The sequence below is a fragment of the Nicotiana sylvestris genome, chromosome 5 (assembly GCF_000393655.2).
Source record: "Nicotiana sylvestris chromosome 5, ASM39365v2, whole genome shotgun sequence".
Taxonomy (NCBI): Eukaryota; Viridiplantae; Streptophyta; class Magnoliopsida; order Solanales; family Solanaceae; genus Nicotiana; species Nicotiana sylvestris.
In genome coordinates this window covers 159,944,991-159,967,366 of record NC_091061.1, presented here as the reverse complement: position 1 = coordinate 159,967,366, position 22,376 = coordinate 159,944,991, and the positions used below count along the sequence as shown (strand labels likewise).

The following is a 22,376-nucleotide window of genomic DNA, read 5'->3' as shown; positions in this document are numbered from 1 at the left end:
TACATTTGCCTAGCTTGTTTCCCTTTTTGAGGAGTATTTGTTTTATTCTCTTTTCTTTTTATCTTTATCAAATCAAGAAACTCATTTTAAGTTTCCTATAGAACAGTAACAGACCGGAAAACCTTCACAACTTCTTTTGTTGTGCTTTTAGTATGATATTTCATATCGTTAAAGAGGTATTGGGTTAAATACAGATATATGAGTACCAAATCTACCACTTCCTTTTATCCTATTCCAGCACTCTCAAATTCAAATACCTTCCGAGTTCAAGTTATGCTAATTGGCGTGCATATTTTTATATTATCAGGTTAAATTGACCTACAAGAATTGGAAACTTTTATATCAAACCTGATGTATAATAACCTAAAAAAAAGAAGAAGATTAACATGTTATAGCCAGTTAAATCGAACAGATTGTGTAAATATTCTTTATAGACGCCCATAAATACTAGGGGTGGTGGGTTTTTTTGCATATGAAAGTCAAAACTTACAGCATCATATGGTTGTGTGAACAATATTGGAGTTTCTCACATGAATATTGAAATCACAGGTTAGCCTCAGCTGTCTCCCGTGCTCGAGCCTTGCGCAAGCATGTTTGTGTCTGCACCACAAGAGGCAACTTTTTCCACCCTGAGAATGTCTCTTTCTTGGCTTTATTCTTTAACAACCTTATTATTACAAAGCAAAAACCACGTGCAATAGTATTTCCCTCTAAGATTAGCCTAACTCTTTCTCACTTTTTAAAGCAAAATCTAGCGTCTTATTCGGAAGAGGAAATAATAGGAAACCTTTCTCTTTCCCTAACTTGATGGTTAAAGTGCACTTTGACCTGTGTTTTATATGAGGATAAAGAGAAGTTTGTGGGCTTTGCTGATATGGTAATGAATACTTCTTTACAGTGAACTGTGCTATTCTCGTGTGTTTGTTGGCATGTTTATCAATTAGTATGTACGAAGTTTACGTGCATATGACTATATAAACATATCTATTGTCTCAAACACTGCCCAGCAAAATTGATCTTACTCTTAAGGTACTGACCCTTCAAGTTCATACTAAAACTCAGCACTTTCCTTTTTTTTTCTTTCCAATTTTCTGTTTCTACTTGCTTAACTCAAAACTCAAAGTCTACCAACTGCTTGCGTCCTTGTATTTTTTTTTTGTTCTAAGAATTGGTGCCGTCACTGAAGTATCGTGAAACAAAAATGGACCAATTATTACATTCAGTCCTGTCATTGGGAGTTGCTTTGTTTATTAGATCCTTGATTAATGACTTGAGCTCCCGTCTGGCCATAGATTTTGACTTCATTTTTTCAAATTTTTTTTTGAAAACATTGTTTGTTTATGAAATATGATCATGTTTTGGAAAAAGAAAAAAACTTCAAAAAATTTCAAGTTCCAAAAAACTGGTTTAGGGCAGTTTTTGGGTGAAATTTTTTCTTCCACTCACAAAACTTCAACTTTTCTTCAAATAAAATGCATGACCAAACACAACTTTAACTTTCAAATATTATTTTTCAACCCAACTTCAAAAACTCTTTTTTCAAGTTTCAATCAAATCTATGTCCAAACGCTAGCTTAGCTTCTTGAGGCAAGGGTCTATCGGAAACAGCATCTCTACCTTAACAAGGTAGGGGTAAGGTCTGCATACACATTACTAATGGCTTAAAGAAAAAAAAAAAAAAAACTAACCACATCTGTTAACCCAAAGCCCAGATATATCATTTTATATTCATTACAAAATTTGTCTTCATATATATGCAATGCTTACTGTACATGGAAGATAGTTTTCTATATTATCTGCTCTGCCTTGTGTTTTCTGTATCGAGGTATACTGATTTTGCTTCACTTTTTTCATGATGTCCTTCAGGGCAAAGCAAGCAATTAACAGCTATGGATAGAGAGAATTCAGAGCTGTACCTGCGTAACTATCAGATTATGTGGGAGAATGAGAGGCTGCGGAAGAAAGCTCAACGTCTCAACCAGGAGAATCAAGCTTTGTTATCAGAGCTGAAACGGAAATTAGCAGCTATAAATGCCAAGCGGAAACCTGAATTTGAAGTTAATATGGGTTCCAGTTCTGTCAGCGATCAAATGGAAGCCAACAAACATCAGGTACTGGAATGAAAGTGATGTTCCAAGTCACTTCCTCCAGGTGTTTGTGAAGATCAAAATCATGAGAATTTTCAATTTGGGTTTTACCAACATTATAGCAATTACAAGGCTACGTGCCAACTAAAACTATTTATTTTTGCATTCGCACCAAAATAATGTACCTTTTTAGCAATCAAATAGTGTTTGCCTAAAAGCTCTACTACCAACTGCACCCCAACAGAAAAATAAGGAAAAGGATTATGCTATAAGGGGTTGTGAACTAAAAACCTAGGTTTCTACTTCACCAATTATCAATCCACAATCAACTTCCTGTCTATGCTCGAGAATGTCTGGTAAAATGCCTTGAAGTGCTTGTATGCAATATCAATATCTTCCTTTCCGCATATCTCTCTCACGCTGCAATCGCAGAAAAGCAAAGTGATATTTATCGAATTAGATGACCAACTTAAGGAAGCAGGTGACAAAAGCAAAACTGGCAAACTAGAATGAGGAAGAAGATATAAATGAACAGATTCAAATACTGTAGTGTCCCTCAAGTTAGATGCGACCATTTCATCATGTCAAACTACCAGAGCTGATTACAGCTTCAAACTTCATAAGTTTATCATCTAGCTGCCCGGCAGTATCTTATACCATAGAGAAATTTTTATTTTGAAAAAGTACAGAAAAACATTCTTAATGGCAAGTTAGCCAAGGTGCCTGGATGTTGAATATCTATCCTTCTAGGAAACTCGAAAAAGTAGTGCATATCACAACTTATCACTACTTGCACTGTAGGACAAGCATTGCAGCTTGATAATATAGATCATTCTGCCGAATATGGGCTCAAGCAAAATTTTATGTCAGATGATGCATGACAATAAAGTAAGCTAGTTATAGACTGCTGCCTCTATCCCATCTTGGGTAAAACAATTTTACTGGAACTAAGAGTAAGGAAATTTTTTTTTTGCTTTAAGAAGTGTGTTAATAGTATTGTGATTGGAACTAAGTAAAGCAATATTTTTTTTTTGGCTTTCAGAAGTTTGTTAGTATTATGTTCTGACTAGTGGAAAGTTGGAAATTACTGACTGGTGTATAACCAATTCCAAAAAAAGTGGAAGAGAATTCTAGGAGATCACCATGTCGCACAACATTGAATGGAATAGTACATAACTAGGTACCTGTGCATGGATAGCTGAGCAATACCACAATCAACAGTTCGGATTCCAACTCCTGAAGCAAGTATCGGACCTATAGTTGATCCACATCCCATATCATTTCGCACCACAAAGTCCTGTAAGGAGTTAAAGGACTAGTTATCATTTGCTGCAGTAACACAAAGGATTTGAATCCTTAATAGAAGTTATGTATTGACTCCTGAATAAGAGAAAGATGGGGAGTCAAGGAATAGGTCAAGTCATGGCTTCCGTTCCCTCTTCCTATTTCTTTGATGGTTTTCACTTCATTTATGCTAAAGCACTTGGAAGATGAAAATCACCTGTGTCGGAAGGCTGTGGAGTCTTGCAACTTCTTTAAAAAGAAAAGACGTAACTCCACTCGTAGCATAGCGCTGATTTGCATTATGCTTGATTACAAGCCCCTTCTGTAATTCAGGACGATGGTGCTCCTCATGCTTATCCACAAAATTAGGGTGAACTCCATGAGCCATATCAGCAGACACTGTTATTTGAATGGGATACTAGACAATAAGTTTCACATGAGATGCAGAGGAGAAAATAATGTGATTTGACAAGAATGCTGGAAACTGATTTTTCATTCCGTATGTTATGACATCACAAGTTATTTGCATGTTAGGCCCCATAAATTCTGGTAGAACTATCGACAAGGAGAATGATGTCCTCCTTGGCTGGTTCGTATCACACTGCAATCACATAAACTGGTTTGTATCGACAAGGAACTCTTTAGGCCTTCTAGTAACATGAACCGGGAGAAACTCCATCCTTAGGCAAAGGCTGTTAGATTTCTCAATCAAATAATTAATGAAATGCACTCGTCAGGGGAAAGCCTCGGTACGGACACTTAGTCAGTCCATAGAGCATATAGTGTATACAAGTTATGATAAACTCAAATAATGAATGTATTAGTTTTTCTTCGAAGGCAGTTACTAATACACCTTTGCATGTATTCAGATTGATATGTTCAGCAAATGAAACTGAAGAGGCCTAAACTTAACAGGGCCCAATATTGAATTTACTGCCTTTTGAAAGAATCACGCATAGTAACAACCTTTCACATTATATTGTCTTATTTTGAGCTAGGATCAATTGCATTACTGCTGAACAAGACAAGGAGTATCCACATACGAAAGGTTTGAAAGTACAAACAGGAGTAGCCAGTCATATACAAACACTTATCTAAAGGCCACAGACATATCAAAAAAAGAGTACCAAGAAAAGAGTGGCGAATCGCGCGGGCAAAATCAGATTCTCCAGCAGACTGATGACTTAGGCAGTCAGTAATTCGTCGCATTGCCTCAAACATAGTTGGCGCACCAGCTCCTTGGTATGAATCTGAACCAACCTAAAGTCTTGGTGGAGTTAGACCTCATGCTTAAGTACATGGGAAACTGAAACAAGGAATATCAGTTCATTCAAAGTTCAATTTCAAGCTGAACTCGACTGATTAAATAAGGAAATTTCGAAACAAGTAAGAGACTGACAAACTTACTGGTTTTCATTTTCTTGTTTTTGGTGGAAAAATGTAAAAACAGCTTAGAAAGAGGATACAGAATAGTTGAAAACAGCTTGTAAAGAGGATTCAGAGTACTGCTAGCCGATCTTTATTGCTTTTGTGCTCACTTGGAACATTTGACACACATGAAAAAATCTATTTACATCAAACACGTATTTTCAAGAGTCTGGGATAAGCAAAATACTTCTTAGCTTGGAATATTCTAAAATTTAGAAATTAAACAAGGACTGATCTGATGTTCCCCAGAATATACTTCTCATCTAAGAGTAGCATCTGTAGAATGCAGAAGAAAATAATTTAGGGAAATCACTGCTAGAACTTTCAGACTGAGCAATACTACGTACCTCTTCATTATCAAAAAGAGCAATCATCCGAATTGCATGCTCATTTGATAAATCTTCGGGCAAAGTACATGAATCAACCAGAGCTCTCAAACCACAAAAGCTCGACGCAAGATTATCCAATCTTCCAGAAAATATGAACTCATTATTTGCACCTCCAAGGCAGCTAGGTTGGGTATCACAAAGATTTAACTCAACACTAACTATGTCATCAATTTTACAGCTGAGCTCATCTGACAAGATCTGCAATCACAGAGGAAAATATCAATGTTCATATCCAGTAATCCATAATGTACTCCTTATCCATCATTCCCTTGCGTTAAATAATGTAACAAATTCTCGATGATGGAAAATAAGATGGAAGAACAGAAAAGCAGTACACTCATTATATAAATGAGGTGTGTAACAAATTTCATGGCTTTCAGTGCTGCTACCACCAAAGCAAGCAAACTAATATAAACAAGGAACCTTCAATCTCTGACATTCAGCTACCTATCTTGATCATTTGTTCGATACATTATTTTAATATTCTGAGCCGAGAGTCTCCTGGAAACAGCCTCTCTGCCCTTTTCGGGGTAGGGGTAAGGTCTGCGTACACTCTACTCTCCCCAGACCCCACTAGTGGGATTTTACTGGGTATGTTGTTGTTTGTTGTTGTATTATTTTAATATTCTCAACACAGTGTCTCTTACATGATGTCCAATATACTACAGTTTTTCAAAACACTTCTTGATTAGAAGCAACATAGAAAGAGAGGGTTAAAGAATTCGCAGTCTTTGACCAGGGAATGAAATAATGAGGAACCCATCTGTCAGTCTACAAACTATAGTTAATAAAAAGATCAGATAAGTCCAGGAAAAAATTCAGGAACGGAGTTTCCCTTTTTGGTTGTCAGTCAAAATCTTTCTTTGATTGACCACCGCAACCTAGAAAATTTCCAGGATTATAGGTCAGATTTAGTGAACATAATATAAACAATAACCTGCAGAAGGAGTTGATGATGAACATCTTTTGAAGAAGACACATTATTTTTCTCTGTGGAATCAGCAGTTGCATTCTCTGTCTTTGTTGCCAGTAGCGGAATAAGTTGAGTCTCAAGGTTTGGCTTAAAACCATCCTGATTCACAGTTCTACATGCCAGGAAAGTTGAACAGGGCCAAGGAGATATCAGCAAAGCCTTCAAGCAAACAAAAACTACAGAAAAATGCTTGATTTCCATTTATCTTGTGGTGAAAGAAATAAAAGATCATGGACAACTGTCTCATTTCAAAAAATAAAAAAAAATCATTGACAACTGTCACTGATAATTGACCAATCTGACAAAACATAAATCAAAAGAGCTCCTCCATCAAGGTTACCCTTTAATCTTTATATTTAGTTATTGATGTTTGTCAATCGAAAGAAGAGAGGCTAACCTTAAAAAGGAAGCTATGTTTAACAATATTCCAGTACTTCAGAAAAAAACCAACTTATGCACAGTACAAATGTGATGCTACTGAAACAAGATTCCTTTTCAACTAATAACATCTGATGAACAAGAGGGCTGAAATGAGTTAAAGGATAAAAATCTTTTTTCTTTCTATTATGAGTTTACTAGTGTGAGAAAGACAAAATTCGGAAGCTAGCTTAAACATTGCAATAACTGGGACCAAAAACTAGACATTTTGGAGAATTTTAGTCAAGTTTCAGACTTCCAAACTTTCAACAACAACAACAACAACAATAACCCAGTATAATCCCACTTAGTGGGGTCTGGGGAGGGTAGTGTGTACGTACAATCCTTACCCCTACCCTGGGGTAGAGAGGCTGTTTCCAAATAGACCCCCGACATTCTTCCCTCCAAGAACTTCCCACCTTGCTCTTGGGGAGACTTGAACTCACAACCTCTTGGTTGGAAGCGGAGGTTGCTTACCATCAGAGCAACCCCTCAGACTTCCAAACTTTCGAAAACATAAAAACAGAAAAGGAAAAGGCAGTTGCCTTCTATTTGGAGAAGAAATTGCAAGTTATTGTTCTCATTGTGCCACAGGTGTAGGACCATTTGAACATACAATAAGCATGAATGAAACTTTTGTACCACTTACAGTAGCTGGTGTGCTTTTAAGAGCACAGATTTTCACCGGCTGCTTTGCACAAAAAGGATTGCATAATGAACCAAAGAACAGCCTTATCCCTAATAATAATAATATTTTTTTTTTTGAAACTGTCCCCAATAATAATAATAATAAAAATAAAATAATAATAACAAAAAATAGGCTAAGAACAAATTAATTTTTGCTGGACGAGATGTTTGACCGTGTCTCTTCTTAGTAAGATTATTTTTGGAGCTGGTCAGCATGGGAAGGAGGAAAATATGCCTGCATGTTGAGATAAATACTTGATCTTTCAAGGGCACTGAGACATACTTAGGTCTCGCGAGCAACTATTAACACTCCTTAATTCTGATGCTCATGGTAGATATTCAAAGATTGACCTCGAAAGTCTTTGTAAGAAGTTCTATCAGTAAAAGAGAAGCAACAACACATGCTATGGGATCTCACAATTTAAGTAGGGTTTAACTTTCACTCAAACTATTCAGTATATCCACAAGATTTCAGATTTAAGTGCTTATTTAGTGTAACATTTAGATCAAGTACAAACACAGGTCATATCTGGGAGAAAGCTTTTCAAATTTGCATGAATATCCCCATCCATGTTCTAAACACATATTGACACACTAATGGACCAATTTAAGCATAATGTTGATTATTGTTTTTCCCAAATTCAATTTCCTCTACCACGTGTCATAGGGAAAGAAGGATGAAGTTAAAAACAAGAGAATGACTCTCAAACTTGATCATGCAGGAGTTATCAGCTACAATTTCTTATTGTGTTTGTTCTCTGCAATTGATTTGTGGTCTCAAAGCAAATAACTTAGATGGTAGATGATATCAAGAAATAAGGATTATGTTTACCAACTCAAGAATGTAAAACCCCTCTCACCACAAACCGAGAGCAGGAAAAAATATGAGGGGAAAAAAAGGAAACTTGAGCGAAAGGCAACTGACCGATTAAGATGAATAGCCAACGTAGGCACTCGCAAGAGAGGCCTCGTTATTTTCACAAGCCTGTGCAGAAAGGAACCATCATCAGCTCTTAGAATAACCCTCCCAGCTACACTCAAATCCCGATCAAACCAAGTGTGCCATAACCCACCACCATATAATTGCACATTGACCATAAGATAGCCAGATTTGGTCGATGCGGACTTTGGCTTTAGTTTTAAACATGGGCTATCTGTGTGAGCAGCAATCACGTGAAAGCCATTACCAATAGAATACCTGCAAAGCTAATTCATATCTCTAATTAAACAACATAAGAAAGTATTCCTAAAGGAGTGGAAAATGAAATGGTTGGATGAGAGTAATATTGTTTAGAGAGACTGCCCCTTGATCTATAACTGGTGTCTAATTGCAGAACATTCCATTTTTTAATTTGGTTTCTACAGGCTCATATATGTAAGGAGCATTGCATGACTAATTAGCAATTGTAATGTAACCTTTAGGAGGTATGTAGTGTTTGCTCACTTCTTTCCAATGGCAAATGCAACCAAAGAGGACATGTTCCGTGTAAAGAAATAGCGCCCACCCGGCTGCAGATCCCATTTCTCATTTTCTTTCAGCAGATGAAATCCAGCGGCAATTAGTTGCCTTTTTGCTTCAGCTATTATAAAAAAGAAAGAACACATGTTAAATAGCGTGCAGGTGAAAGCAGAAGTCTGAATTGACTGCAACAAACCATAAACACAAGAAATCTGTTTAAGAGATCTGTACACTCCCCATACATGCCCAAACACAGACAATGCAGCTTTCACACCAAACCAAAGTTCAAACATTGCTTCCAATTCCCAAAAAATCTCAATTGATTGACTGCCCAAGTTTCACACACGTAAAAGGATAAATTTCATGCAGCTCAGATTAACATATATTGTTGCCTGAAGAATAATCAACCCAGTCGCCAAAAACTAATAATTTGAGAAGCATCTCATGAAATGAGGTAAGCTCACACATTTTCATTAGAAAGAATCATGCAAAAGAAATGGTGAACACTGCGAGAAAAATAGCTTTGTTTATCTTAAATGGCCAATCAACTTATGCAACAAACCATATGCTCTATTTATGATATTGTCATTAAAATGACATCATGGTGGCTACAAAAACCCCAGTGAACCAGATAAAGACGCTAAAAGAAAACATAACATACTACATTTCTCAACTATCGAACTTGTTTAGTAGATACACCACTCAAGTCATCAATAACCATTAATAAACCAGGTTTGTCTCCTACATTTCTTACTCTCCTGCCTTAATCATCTTAGCTCTGCTGTCTATCCTATCTTAACGCGTATCTGATCAAAACAACTAAACAAGTCCAAATACAAAATTCAAAACCTTTTGAAAATTCACAAACTTCAAAAACTGTGATGTGAATTGTGAACCTAGGTCGTTAAAAAAGGCAGAGGAGCATTAAGGATGCATGGTTTAATTTTTTACACTTTTCTGACCATGTCCCTTTGCTATGTCAGAGGTCACAAAAGTAATGAGACATGTGCATACGTGCACAGCATATTGTCCTATACATGTCCAATATGCATAGTGGAGACAGAAACTTTATGCACTTCAACAGCTTGATAAATCAAATAATATTGAATAGCATAAATATTGTGAAGCAAATAATAACCAGATAACAAACAAAAAGTACTAACCATAATTAAACAGCCAATAATTTACAATGTAACAAATTTTATAGATAATCTTGTAAACCAATGTTATACAGGAATCAACTAGCAGATATTACTTATAACTAAGTTCCGTGAAAGCAAGGTGATATAGATAGATCATAGACAATGCACCAACACAGAAAGCAGAAATAAGATAATGTGGAAAAGTAAAAAATGCAACAGATCTGAAAGGAGGATGGCCCATAAAAGACGCAGGCATAAGTTTAGATCAAATTAGGAAGAGCGAGAACAACTACTCCAAATGTTTGGAGAATAAAAGTTTAAGACAGTGCAAATTTATTGGTACACTGTGGGTTGTTCAGTTCACATGCTCATTGAGGGAACTACAATGTAGTGATTGTTTATGCGGTGAATAATAATGAAGGTATCGTTATACAGTGAATAATAATTTAGGGACTGTTATGCAGTGACTAATAATAATATGGATAATATTATGTAGGGATTACCTACTTTAAGGGCATTTTGGTCTTTAAACACTCATCTCTATATTGCTAATACATATAATTTTGTTCCATATTCTATCTCACACAAAATAGTACACAGGTTCCTGCATAACTTTTCGAGTAAATTTTTTTTCTTTTTGGAGTAAGCAAATGCAAGTATTATTAAATATGGTCAACCAGACGTTGTATTAATTATGCGAAGAATATACTTTCTTATACTAATAACTAAATGTTGCATTAATTATGTGGGGATTGTTTTTTATAATCCTCCAAATCTTATTCTATGCAAGATTTTATGTTAGGATTATTTTACCTAAACCAATCAAACAAAAGCTCTAACGTTTTAAAATAGGATAGTAAAACGTATGGACAATTGCTCCTTATCAAAAAAATAAATTCTACGTGCAATTGCTTAATTTAGTTATAGAAAAGAATTAGGAAAATTAATTAAGTCATTAGTACATGCAACATTTTCCAATAAGACAGTTTGAGACCAAGAACTCAAGAGACTTGTGATGCTACAAAAACACCTTGTCAGATATTAATGCAACTGCTTGATCATGTCACCTGATCCATGCCATCGTACTAATTTACTTCTCTCACTGGGTTTATTTAGTTGTGCCGTTTGCTGTGAGGTGTTTTTGTCGTTAAGTTAGTAAAGGGAAGACCATATAAAAATCTAGGAGACTGCTCCCTTTGTCCTTATTCTCATGAACGTGAAAGGGGAGGAAAAAAGAAGCTTCCTATGGGACTACCAACACTGCTTAAAAAGCGGAAAACTCAACTATTAAATGCTTTGTATATATGCATGTATTTATCATGATACTACATTGTTATCGCTATTGGAGAATTTATCTTTGCTATAAAGGCTATTACTTGCCCTCCTTTCTACATGATGTGCCTTATGAAACAACATCGGCACATTGCAATAGCAGTTATTCACCTATAGTGCATCTATTTTTTCACGGTAAGCAGGCTAGTTTGATTAGTAAAAAGACAGAACAGAAATGAAAGGACTTTGATTACTACGGCGAAGTGCAATATAAAACTATGTCTAAAGCAGTCATGGAACCTATAGAAACTAACTAAACATCTATACTTTCTGTTAAATGACCTTACTGTCCTGAGATCATTTAACAAAATTCTTCTAACTCTCAATTAAAGAATTTTCGATGATAATCTTTTCTTTCTTCACGTCATTTTACCTTTCATTTTCCTGACACACCCAGAACAAGTTGTAAGCATGGAGTCCCCTTACCCCATCTTAGACGAAGGACCCCTCTTTTGCCTTTATTCGTCAAAATTTTATCCCAACAATTGGTTATCCATGTTTGATTTGGCAGCATCTTTTTCCTTAATTCTATGTGGAATTCTTGCATAGAGTGATTCTCTCTATTAAAGTCATCAAAATTGGGATCATAGCTATCAGTAGAGTGTCAGAGAACCCTTTCTCATGCTCAAGAACGATTCTACTGGCTGAACTTCCAACTTTGTTATAGGATATATTTTGATGAAAAGAAGTATACTGTGCTTTGATTTAACATTATTGTGCATTGCCTCACCATGAAGCATCCAATCTTGGAGGTGGTTGAGCTTGAACAAGTGTCGGAATTTGCATAACCAAAGTTGATAAATACCAGCGTTACCTATCATTAGAGACAACTACCACTAACTTTGACCTATGTTAATAACTTTCTATATAATTACCAAGTTTTGTGATTGACCAAGTCACAAAATGTAAAATTAGTCCAAAAGTGTCTAAGGCAATCTTCTCAAACTTCCTCGCACTTCATTCGAGCTCAACTACTGTATGGTTATGCATGATTTTGGATTTTATAGAGGAAACTTAGGAGATAAAAACGCACAACAAGAAAAGCACGGTCACACCTCAAGTCCAAACCAATATAGTGTTTTCCTTACCACTTACCCCCAGTAAGCAACATTCATTGTTCTTTTTCCTTAATTACATTACAAAGCAATATACATTGTTCTCATTCGTGTGCTTTGCTCTTTGGTCCAAACAAAAAATGCTAGCAAATGTAAGATGCATTAGAGTGTGAATATCCATCTTGATATTCACAACTTAAAAACGGCAATCAGAGACTAAAGAATGGCAACTTAATACAAACACAATACCACAACAAGTTGCACGTTCAGGAATATATACCTGTAGCATGAAACTGAGTCCATGACTCATTCAGATAGTCCAACAGGTCGCCAACAATTGATGTACTCGATTCAGAAGTTTCAGCACTCTGCATTGCAATTAAGTTATTTGTTAACAACATCTTTTGGGGGGAAACAAACAACTGTTGCTGCCTGCTGTTGATAAGTAGATGTTAGTAAATACTCCCTCTGCCCCAATTTGTTTGCCACATTAATGTTTAAAGAGTCACAACATTCTTTTTTTTAATTAACAAAGTAGTCCTTTTAACTATGATCCTCAAGGATTTTTTAAAGAATTTTCAGTTATATAAAATTGTGGTTTCCAGCATATTTATGCAACAAACAAGTACACAATACTTGACTCTCGCACGGAACCATGTTAGATGAATTGACTCTCAAACAAACAAAATTATATTACTTGACTCGCGCACGGGTCCACGTTATTTAAAAATATTAATACAAATTGATATTCGAACTCACACAAAAATTACTTGAATTACTATTTTACTATGAATCATGCCATTTCTTAATTTAAGAGAGTGTAATTTTGATATTCGAGTTCACACCAAAAATTAGGCGAACTTGACTATTTATTTACAGTATATTAGTGAATTTTAACCTGCAATAGTAGACTAAATTTCCATTTTTACCAGTTTACCAATTAATGCTTTATAATTACCTAAGTAAATGATTTTAGTGTAAAAAAATTAGGAAATAGAATATGACCTCTGGAATTGAGCCGGAGGTGGAGCACAGTGGTGATGTGACCGATGAGAACTTGCGGAAATGAATGCGGCAAGGATTATTGATGTTGTGGACATTAATGGAGAAAGGCGGTGATGAGGAGTGAGGGAATTTTGAGAGAAGTACTGAAGGTTTGGGGAAAACTGGATATGGTTGGAGGAAATGGAATCGAGCTATGGCATTGGCCGCCATTGTCGTGTGAAACACTCCAACTATCTGGACTGATATACCAACCGTTGATTTCTACCTATTTGAAGGATTGGGCTAAAAGACCACGATTAACATTAACAATAAAATATTACTCCATTTTAACTTTTTAAATTTATTAATAATTCTTCTAATCATTTTTAAGGGCAAATTTGTAAAAGAATATGTCTAGAACTCCATTATTAGGCTTATTTTCTTATTTTTCAAACATAATGGAGTTGAAACTCCTTCATTTTGGCTACTAAACTTTTATTTGCCCAAAAATCATGGAGCTCTGGAAAAGTACGCCATTGAAATAATAATCGGTGCATCTAAAATAAGATACAAAAAGAAACTCATTGTTAGAACTCCATTATTTTAACTAAAAAATTAATTTGTCTAAAAAATAATTGACCGCTAGGAGGAAAATCTCCATTTTACATATTTGACTTGAACAATATTAGAATAAATATTAATTGCATCTTCAGAAGAAGAAAAAAGTCTCTTAATATACACTTGGAATTCTATTATTTTGGTTAAAACTTTTTATCTGGCAAACACTAATAGATAATTAGAAAAATAACAATTACAACTAAACATGGGGAAATACAAAGTCGAGGTAAAATATGTGATATATTAAAAGAAATAAAAAGAAATACACAATTAAAAGTAAATAAATTTATTATATATAACTATGTTGGAATTAACGATTGAAGAGTACCCCACAACTAAAATAAATAAATTATTATATATCCCTACTCACACACTTTTGAAAGAGTATGTATCCACATTCTTTGTCACATTAGCATCCAGGGGCGAATGCTATCAAACAGTCAAGATCAGGGATTAATTAGGATAAAAGATAGTTTAGATGTGCACCGAATAAATGGTATCAAGCTTAGGAGGGGTGCCATGGTATTATGCTTTGATTTTAGAGATAAATATTTGTATTTGAGAGAAGTAATTATTTATATTCAATAATTAGTATATGAATCAAGAAGCGGAATCCAAATTAATGATCTCAAGTCAAGTTCCCTAGCTCTTTTCCTTTTGATAAAACTCTTCGATTATTAGTTTTAATTTTAAGATTGCTATTGATTCTTGTTTTAGGACTTTAGGAAAACATATGAAAATTTTATTTTTTTTACTTTAGTCAATAAGAAATTTAGACCTTTTCATATTTGTTTTTAAATTTTTAATGGCTTTGTTAATGAAAAAGGTAAAAGTGAACCTTTCGCAAATCATATGAGTAATTATGTGCTAATTTTGTAATTGTAGGAGCGAGAAAATGCCCAACTATTAGCGGAGTGTAAAAGTATTTTAATGATTTTGAAAATGTGACTTTTAAATAAGTTTCTGTGGCAAAAGACACCATAGAATGTTTGAAATGAAAATTTTAGCTTTTTGAGGAAATAACATATTAATTGAAGAACAAAATGAACCATTAGTAATATGATTCATAAAATCCGTCCTTCCTTTCCATGTTTTAGTTCTCTATAAATGTTAATGTAGATTTACCAACACAATTTAAGCTCAACAATTTGCAAAAGTTACATCATTGGTCCATTCACAAGTTTAAAAGCAGTAAGTATTATTCCTACTGTTATTGTTAGTAAAAGGGGGACAAATACCAACTTGTGAGCATATTGTGACGCCCAATTTCACCTAGGGCTTAAGAGGAAGGCTCCGACAAATTATGAGTGGTCCACAATTTTGATGAGATCGATGGTACAGTGGTATCATAACCATTCTTACCTCTTTCCTAGCTAGTGTCATAGTCGAGTTAGGTTAGACGGTAGCAAGCGCACTGCCAATTCATGTGGGTGAGAAAAGGAAGATTGTGCAGCTTATAAGCGGTTCATAAACTTTCTAACTTTTAAGGTTTAAAGTAGGTAAGTATGTGACAAGATATTATATTGATGATATGAGCTACAAGTCGAAGACACTTCATACGGACCACTACTAAACAAGTAAGCAAGAAACATCATCGTTTGTACATGGGAGCATCTTGAGCTTCAGTCATTCAAATGCATTGACGCATTGTCAATGTTACTCAACCCATTCGAGTTGCTCTATTCAGTAACTATTTTTATTGTTCATCACCACTATTTTTTTGTGCACCAGCAAGTCGAATACTATAAATGTGTGGCAAAATGGCCTTCTGGCCACTTAAATTTGTACCGGATTATCATGTCGGTAAACGAACTTTCAAAATTTCCATATAAACAATTAAACTTGAGCATAAGTGAATTAATAAACAACTCCGACCTATGACCCAATCTATGTGGCATCAGTTACTCCTAGTCAACTGTTGTGCGTGTAAGACAAGCTTGGCAGGAGCGTGAATGAGTTTTTTCAATGTCCAACATAATAAATACAAGGGCCCATCTATTTAAAGGGCTTCTTCTTCCTACTTTGGCCTACAACCTCCATTATTGATGTATACAAGCTCTGTAGCACTTCTTCTCTTCAATTTTTTTACAGATTCAAGTATTATTTTTTCTTCTCTAAGTCGATATTATATTCTTCAGGCCCAAAAATGCTATGAAAAATGTTAGTTTGTATAAGTCCACCAAACAGTAGAGTACCTGATCCTCTATGAGTTTCTGCTGAGAATACTTATGAAGCTGTAAGTAACACGGGATTTTTACGTGGAAAAATCCCACACAAGGGGACAAAAACCACGGCCTACACTAGTAGGCTTTTAACTTCACTAACTTGTAATCTCACTATTACAAGCCACTTTGTAATGACTCTATTACAAAGACTTCAACTTAACTAACTTGTGATACTTTTACTACAAGCCACGTTGTCAATCTCTAGTTACAAAGACTTTAACTTATGACTAAACCTAGTCACAACATAAACTCAGAGAGTCTACGGATTTTTGGGTTTCCTAAAACACAGATTCTAAGAAAGCAAGATAGGAGTTACAATAAAGAACAAATAACAAGATTATAACTCAACTACGGATACATATAAACTCATTGTGAAACTGATCCTTTAGTGGAGTTTTCTTGTTTTTGACACACTTGTGACTTCAATGCTGGATGAACATTTTTCTGCTTGAGAGAATATCACCAAATGCTCAAGTGAATATCTTGTGCCTTGCACCAGGTTATTATAGTACAAAAGATATCACAATGGTGATGTCAATTCTTGATACACGTTTCTTCCCAATGAGAAGTGACTACTGCATCATCTGTTGCACTGTCGCGTGTACAGTATGCAGACAGTCACTTTCTGCATATGCGATCTAGCTGTTGTTGACTTGTACTTCCGTCAGAGAACACCAAGGGATCAGGTCCCTGTTGTGTTCCTCTTTGTAGTAGTTCATTTTATGGCTATCAGACTGGACTTTGTTTATTTGAGATGTATACCAAGTGAGTCAGGTTCTCTATCTGTTCTTAACAATAAGTTTGTTTGATCATCAAAACATAATAAGCATAAGGCAAAGACATTGAAACCCATCAATTTCCCCCTTTGTGATGATGACAAACTTAGACATTGGTAGTATTTTTTTAGAGCAGAAATAACCAGATGAGGTACCAGAAACTTCACAAGTTTCTCCTGACTTTTTGCTTTTCATTCCCCCTTAATCAGATCCCCTGTTTTTGCATCAATTTTTCACAAGTTCCCCCTGACCTTTTACTTTTGATCCCTCGTTGACAATACTACATCTACTCGCTAATATCACAATGCATGCACACATATTACATCTACTCACTAATATCACAATGCATGCACACTATCTATCTTCCCTCTTTTGGCATCATTAAAAATACACAAGTAGGCAAGCAACATAAAGAGGTCTAACACAGCTAACTCATGCCACATATGTGCACAAAATATGACAGAAAAGAGAAGCCAAAGGAAAATAGCACTGGACAGGCAAAACGAGGAGCTGTTTCATTAATATTAACAATGGATTGAGCAAAACAAGAGCAGTAATGGTGAAATCCAGCATGCCATCAGCAAAAAAAGGCAAACAAAACTAGAAACAACAGCCACAAAACATCATAACAGAAGACACTGGTCACTAGGAGGTATCTAAGAGGCACTAGAAGAGGAAGACTAGGAAAGAGAAGCAACAAGGGTTTTGAGAACCAGGTCTAGTTGGGCATTTGCAGGCAGTTGTTCTTCAAGCAGTTTTGTGCGAAGCTTATCATTTTCCTTTGTCAGGCGGGCAACTTCTTCATTAACAGGTTGGGTCCTTTAACTGCTTGACTGAGCTGAGTTTCCAGTATGGCATTCTGATCCTTCAACCTTCTGATCTCTTCAGAAGCTGCATTTTGAGCATTGATCAGCTGAGAAATGGTCGAGATGCTTCCACCAACCTTTTCTGCGCACTCACATTCTTCCAGAGTGGTTTTAGAGAAGGTTTGCTTGCATGTGCCCACTCTGGGATTACCAAAGGGGACCTTGTAAAATTTAAACACTTGAGTGAGGAGAAAGCCATATGGTAGCCCATGATTACCACCTTTAAAGTTTGCAACCTTTTGCATATGATTTATCATGATTGCTGGCAGATTAATTGGGACAAACTCATCAAGAGCCTCCAATTAAGACCAGATCAGATTTTGCAACAATAGATCGCCTCTCAGAACGAGGTAAGAGCACTTTATTGACCGGTTCAAAGAGAAGCTGATACTCAGGAAGTAATACCTTCTTATTCATATGTTCCCCCTGCTGAATAGCTTGCTCTTTCATGATAGGTCTCCTAAAGTTGACACCACAGATACTTTTGACTGAGGACATTCCTTCACATGGAATTTGGAGAACCTTCCCCAATGCTGAAGCGTCAAGTACAATGTCTACTCCATTTACTAGCACACAGATGTGATCCCCCTCAACAGTGAAGACAAATGCGTAGAAATTTTGTACCGCATCTTCGTACACCAAAGGAATGCTCCCCTGAAACAAGTGCTCCCATTGCTGAAATTCCACTATCTCTAGAATTTGCCTCATACCAGCCATCTCTGAAATTGTTGGATCAAACGTACGACCCCACAAAACTTTTTGAGTTCTTAATCTCTCTTGCCAAAGACCACTGTCACTGGGCATGGTCTTCAGCGAACCAGGTTCCCCTACAGTTTCCCGTTTTTATTTTCTAGATCCTTCAACAGACTTCCCTTTCCAACTTACTAGCCCCATAGTATCATCTTCAGACATAGCTTACTCAACTAGACTCTTATTAGACTTACTGATGTCCTTCACGGATGCTCCACTTTGTTTCTCAATAGCTTCATCAGAAGCTTCATCCACAGACTTCTGGGCTTTTATAGATTGTTTTACTAAGGAACCGAGTTTCTTTAGAGAATCTTTGTCAACCTCACCTACTGGAATGCTCTTGTCAGCAACAACTTTTCCTTGATTCATCAACCTCTTCTTCCTTGTCTTGACACTCCTCCTACTTTTCTGTAATATAGTCTCGAACCCCTCTTTTTGCTGCAACCTGATAGAAAATGACTTGGGAGAGGATTCTAAGGATTTAGGATAATCAAGAGGCGCAGGAGTGGATTTATCTTGAAGAGAATCAGTTCCCCCAGCAGGTTTTTTTGGGACATTTTCATGGATTAGAGACTCAAAGAGTATCATGGTTCTTTCATTGCCTAGGAATGGAGTTTCTTCCCCCTGATACTCAGACAAGAGACAGGTTCTTCATTCAATAGGCTTTCAGCAGCGATAGTCATGATATTGTACGTTGCTTCCTTTTCTGGTGACTCTGAGGGAGCCACTGAGTCCAAAGGGGAGGAGTTCAGATACTTCTCAAGATCATCCTTAGAGACCTCTAACACCTGAGAGGTAACACCTCCTGAGTGTTCTTTAATGAGATCAGAGGAATGAGGAGACATGAGGTTTTCAATACATGGAAGGGAAACAAGGTTTGATAGAAAAGGAAAAACTATAGGAATTAGGAGGAAACATGGGTGGGTGCAGTAGTATTAGAAGGAGTGGAAGAGTAAATTTCTGGAGATGACTTTAAGGATGATAGGGAAGTGGGAGTGGTGTTGATGGTGGGAGAAGGAAGCGGTCGTTCGATTGCCATTATAGGAGGATTTGATAGCGAAGTTGAGTGACAAAGAGATGAAGAGAGGATCACAGAGATACAAAAGAGATGAAGGTTCATGACTTTCTATGAGAGAGAAAAAGAGTTTTATGGGAAAAAGGGATAATGATGAGAAGAGAGAGAAACTGGTTCTGAATAGTCCTAAAAACGGCGGTACGTTTGTGGGAAAACATTATCATGTAAAAGGGATGAAGGGATTTGGAAGATAAAACATGACATGCAGATTTTGAAAGGTTGGATGATGTGGCAGTTGAATTAATTTTGTTAACCCTTTTTGAGAAAGCATGCAAAATAACACATTCTACTAACATGTGGTACATGAACCTGATGCCCGAACAGTTTTTGAAAAAGATTTTAGCAGCTCTTCTTTCGCAATTCATAATTGTACCTTTGGCTTCTATGATCGTCATACGTGTTTACCTACAAAGGTATCGATGTGAGTTAGGCTTGGCCAGAAAATACTTTAGCTAATTTTACCTGAAGGTGATTTTCATAGCCAACTGATAGAGAATCAGGTTCTCTATTAGACTTTTATAACCCCGGATTCACCCTGTTTCTTCCAAAATGTTCCCTATTCAAAGCTTTGGTGAAGATATCTGGAATTTGGTCTTCTGTGCTACAGAACTTTATACATATCAACCCTTTCTCCACATTGTCCCTCATAAAATGATGCCTCATGTCACTGTGTTTGGTCCTTTTGTTTTGAACTGGATTCTTGACCAAGTTGAGTACACCGGTGTTGTCCTATAGAAGAGGCACACCATCAATAAATACCCAAAATCCTCTAGTTGCTGCTTAATTCATAGGAGTTAAGCCCAATAGGATGCTGCAGCTACATATTCTGCTTCAGGCGTTTCAGGGACCACTGAGTTTGCTGCCTTGTGCACCAAGACATGATCATTGAAGGTGGCCATTCTAGAGGTGCTTTTTCTGTCCACAAGATGACCTGCATAGTTAGCATCAGCATACCCAATAGGATTTAAAGTTGTCACCTGAGGGGTAATATAGGACCAGGTCCCGTGTTTCCTTAAGGTATCTCAAAGTTCTTTTGGCAGCCTTCAAGTAAGATACCTTGGAATTTGATTTTGGGTCCTTGTCTAGATCCAGAATGAAGGGGAGTGATTGTGTTATCAAGTAGATGGGAGCTTTTGTATTTTCAAGTGGAGACCGAAGTGGGACGAGTGGAGGAACTGGGTAAATTGAGTGGATTTCCCTGCACTACTTGTTCTGCTACTTGTAGAGTACCTTGCACTGCATCTCCAACTGTTTCTTCAGCTTCAGTGGTAGTAATTGAAGTACCAGGTTCCTGTTGAGAAGTGGAAGAGAATGTTGCATTGTCTTCACCTATCTCCTTCATCTGACTCATCATATCATCTTTCCCATTTGAAACATCAGATATTTCCTAGGGATAGAAAATAGTTCATTATCTTGATCGTCATTGTTCCCTTCCTTGTTAGAAGAAGAAGTCTAGTTGAATAGCTTATGACAACTTTCTTCCATACATTGTGCTCTTTTGTTGCAGACTTTGTAGACCTTTTTTTGTATTAGACTTCCCAAGCTGGTCCTTTATTTTGTTGAGATCATAGCATTCGCATCCAAAGATTCTTAGAAGAGTTATCCTTGATTGTCTTTCATTGAGCAGTTCTTGGGGACTTTAGGAGGGACCTGATCATATACATGTTTGCCAAGTAGTAAGCAATGTCTGTTGCTTCTGCCAGAATTCCTTGGCAATTCCTCTATTGATGAGCATTGTCCATTTCTCCCATAGTTCTGTTCTTCATTTCAACAACACCATTTAGTTGTGGAGTCCTTGGTGCTGAGAAATTGTGAGTGATCCTATTTCCATTACTAGACCCATAAAATCTTAGCATTGACATATTATATCATGTGGTCAGATTTGATACGTGCTTCCTTCAGTTCCGTCTCCACTTGGATCTTCCTGACAAGTGTCACACATACTTCAAAAGTCTCTTCCTTTCATCTAACAAGTAGTGTCCAAGTGGATCTTGAATTTTGCAGCCTACGAACCAGGTTCTTCTGAGTCAGTTCATTCATAAGTGAGAGCCTTGAGTGTTCCAATCCTTTATGCCAAGGTATAACATCATTGTCAACAGCCTTTAAGCAGCTCATATCACCAGTTTGTAGGGATTTAAGGTCAGCAAAGTAAATGTTCTTGTTCTTTTGGCGACTACATCACTTCACCAGTTACCAGATTGGTAACTGTGCGCATTTTTGATAAGAACACCACTTTGCTCCCTTTAACACAGATTTGAGATACAGACTTTACATCTTTTCAACATTGAGAATGTACCCCCTTTCCTTTTCCTTTTTTTATTATACATATACAAGATACATTCTCTTTTCTGTAGGGCTTTCAGTGAGAGACAGTCCATGGTGTTTTTAGCATCTACTGTTCATGAACCATTGTAGTCCACTTCTTCTCATTGTTCCCTGCACATATAAATCATGGGTTATATTTAGAAACCCAAACTAGTTTGGCTCCCTTGTTATGAGAAAAGGGTGGATGAGGGCTTTTCTAGTCCATGCACGCAATATTCGTTTCTTGCGAGAGGTACCTGGTCCCTCTTTAGTAGTCACTTTTTCAGTAAACACTTTGTTTTTCTGAACAGATTGAACCCTATCCTGACAGTTTTCTTTGAAGTGCCCATTGTTCCCATAGTGGGTACACAACAGTTATTAGGAACATTGACGTACTTGTTGTGAGGGTTGTAGGGAGTTTTCTCCTTTTGGAACTCGATTCCCTGTTTGTTTCCACTATTGTTGAAGTACATGGCAATGACAGTATCTAAGGACCAGGTCTACTTCAGAGATTTCTCAAGATCA

General features: G+C 36.5%; 1 protein-coding gene and 1 long non-coding RNA gene across 3 annotated transcripts; one reads left to right on the top strand and one right to left on the bottom strand.

Moving 5' to 3' along the window:
• The first annotated feature begins 739 nt into the window (after positions 1-739).
• On the top strand, positions 740-2,306 carry LOC138868196 (uncharacterized). Its single transcript, XR_011399945.1, has 2 exons — positions 740-1,029; positions 1,867-2,306. It is a non-coding gene; the product is annotated as an uncharacterized lncRNA (long non-coding RNA).
• Positions 2,171-13,524, bottom strand: LOC104248413 (probable aspartyl aminopeptidase). 2 transcript variants are annotated; one of them, XM_009804662.2, is made up of 10 exons: positions 13,259-13,524; positions 12,534-12,621; positions 8,710-8,845; positions 8,191-8,463; positions 6,126-6,273; positions 5,147-5,386; positions 4,499-4,631; positions 3,589-3,770; positions 3,272-3,384; positions 2,171-2,507 (listed from the first exon to the last, which is right to left on the bottom strand). In XM_009804662.2, exons 1-10 carry the CDS (start codon positions 13,466-13,468, stop codon positions 2,402-2,404), a joined length of 1,629 nt encoding a protein of 542 aa, XP_009802964.1. In that variant the 5' UTR covers positions 13,469-13,524; the 3' UTR covers positions 2,171-2,401. The 2 variants fall into 2 exon arrangements, with proteins under 2 accessions (XP_009802964.1, XP_070001701.1); XM_070145600.1 differs by having other exon boundaries at positions 12,534-12,685; positions 13,259-13,483.
• Positions 13,525-22,376: the final 8,852 nt, after the last annotated feature.

Coding starts and splice junctions, on each gene's coding strand:
- LOC104248413 (XM_009804662.2), bottom strand. CDS start 13,468: ATGGCGGCCAATGCCATAGCTCGATTCCATTTCCTCCAACCATATCCA. Junction 12,622..13,258: donor CCTCCGGCTCAATTCCAGAG/GTCATATTCTAT, acceptor ATTGCAATGCAG/AGTGCTGAAACTTCTGAATC. Junction 2,508..3,271: donor GCTCAGCTATCCATGCACAG/GTACCTAGTTAT, acceptor CTGCGATTGCAG/CGTGAGAGAGATATGCGGAA.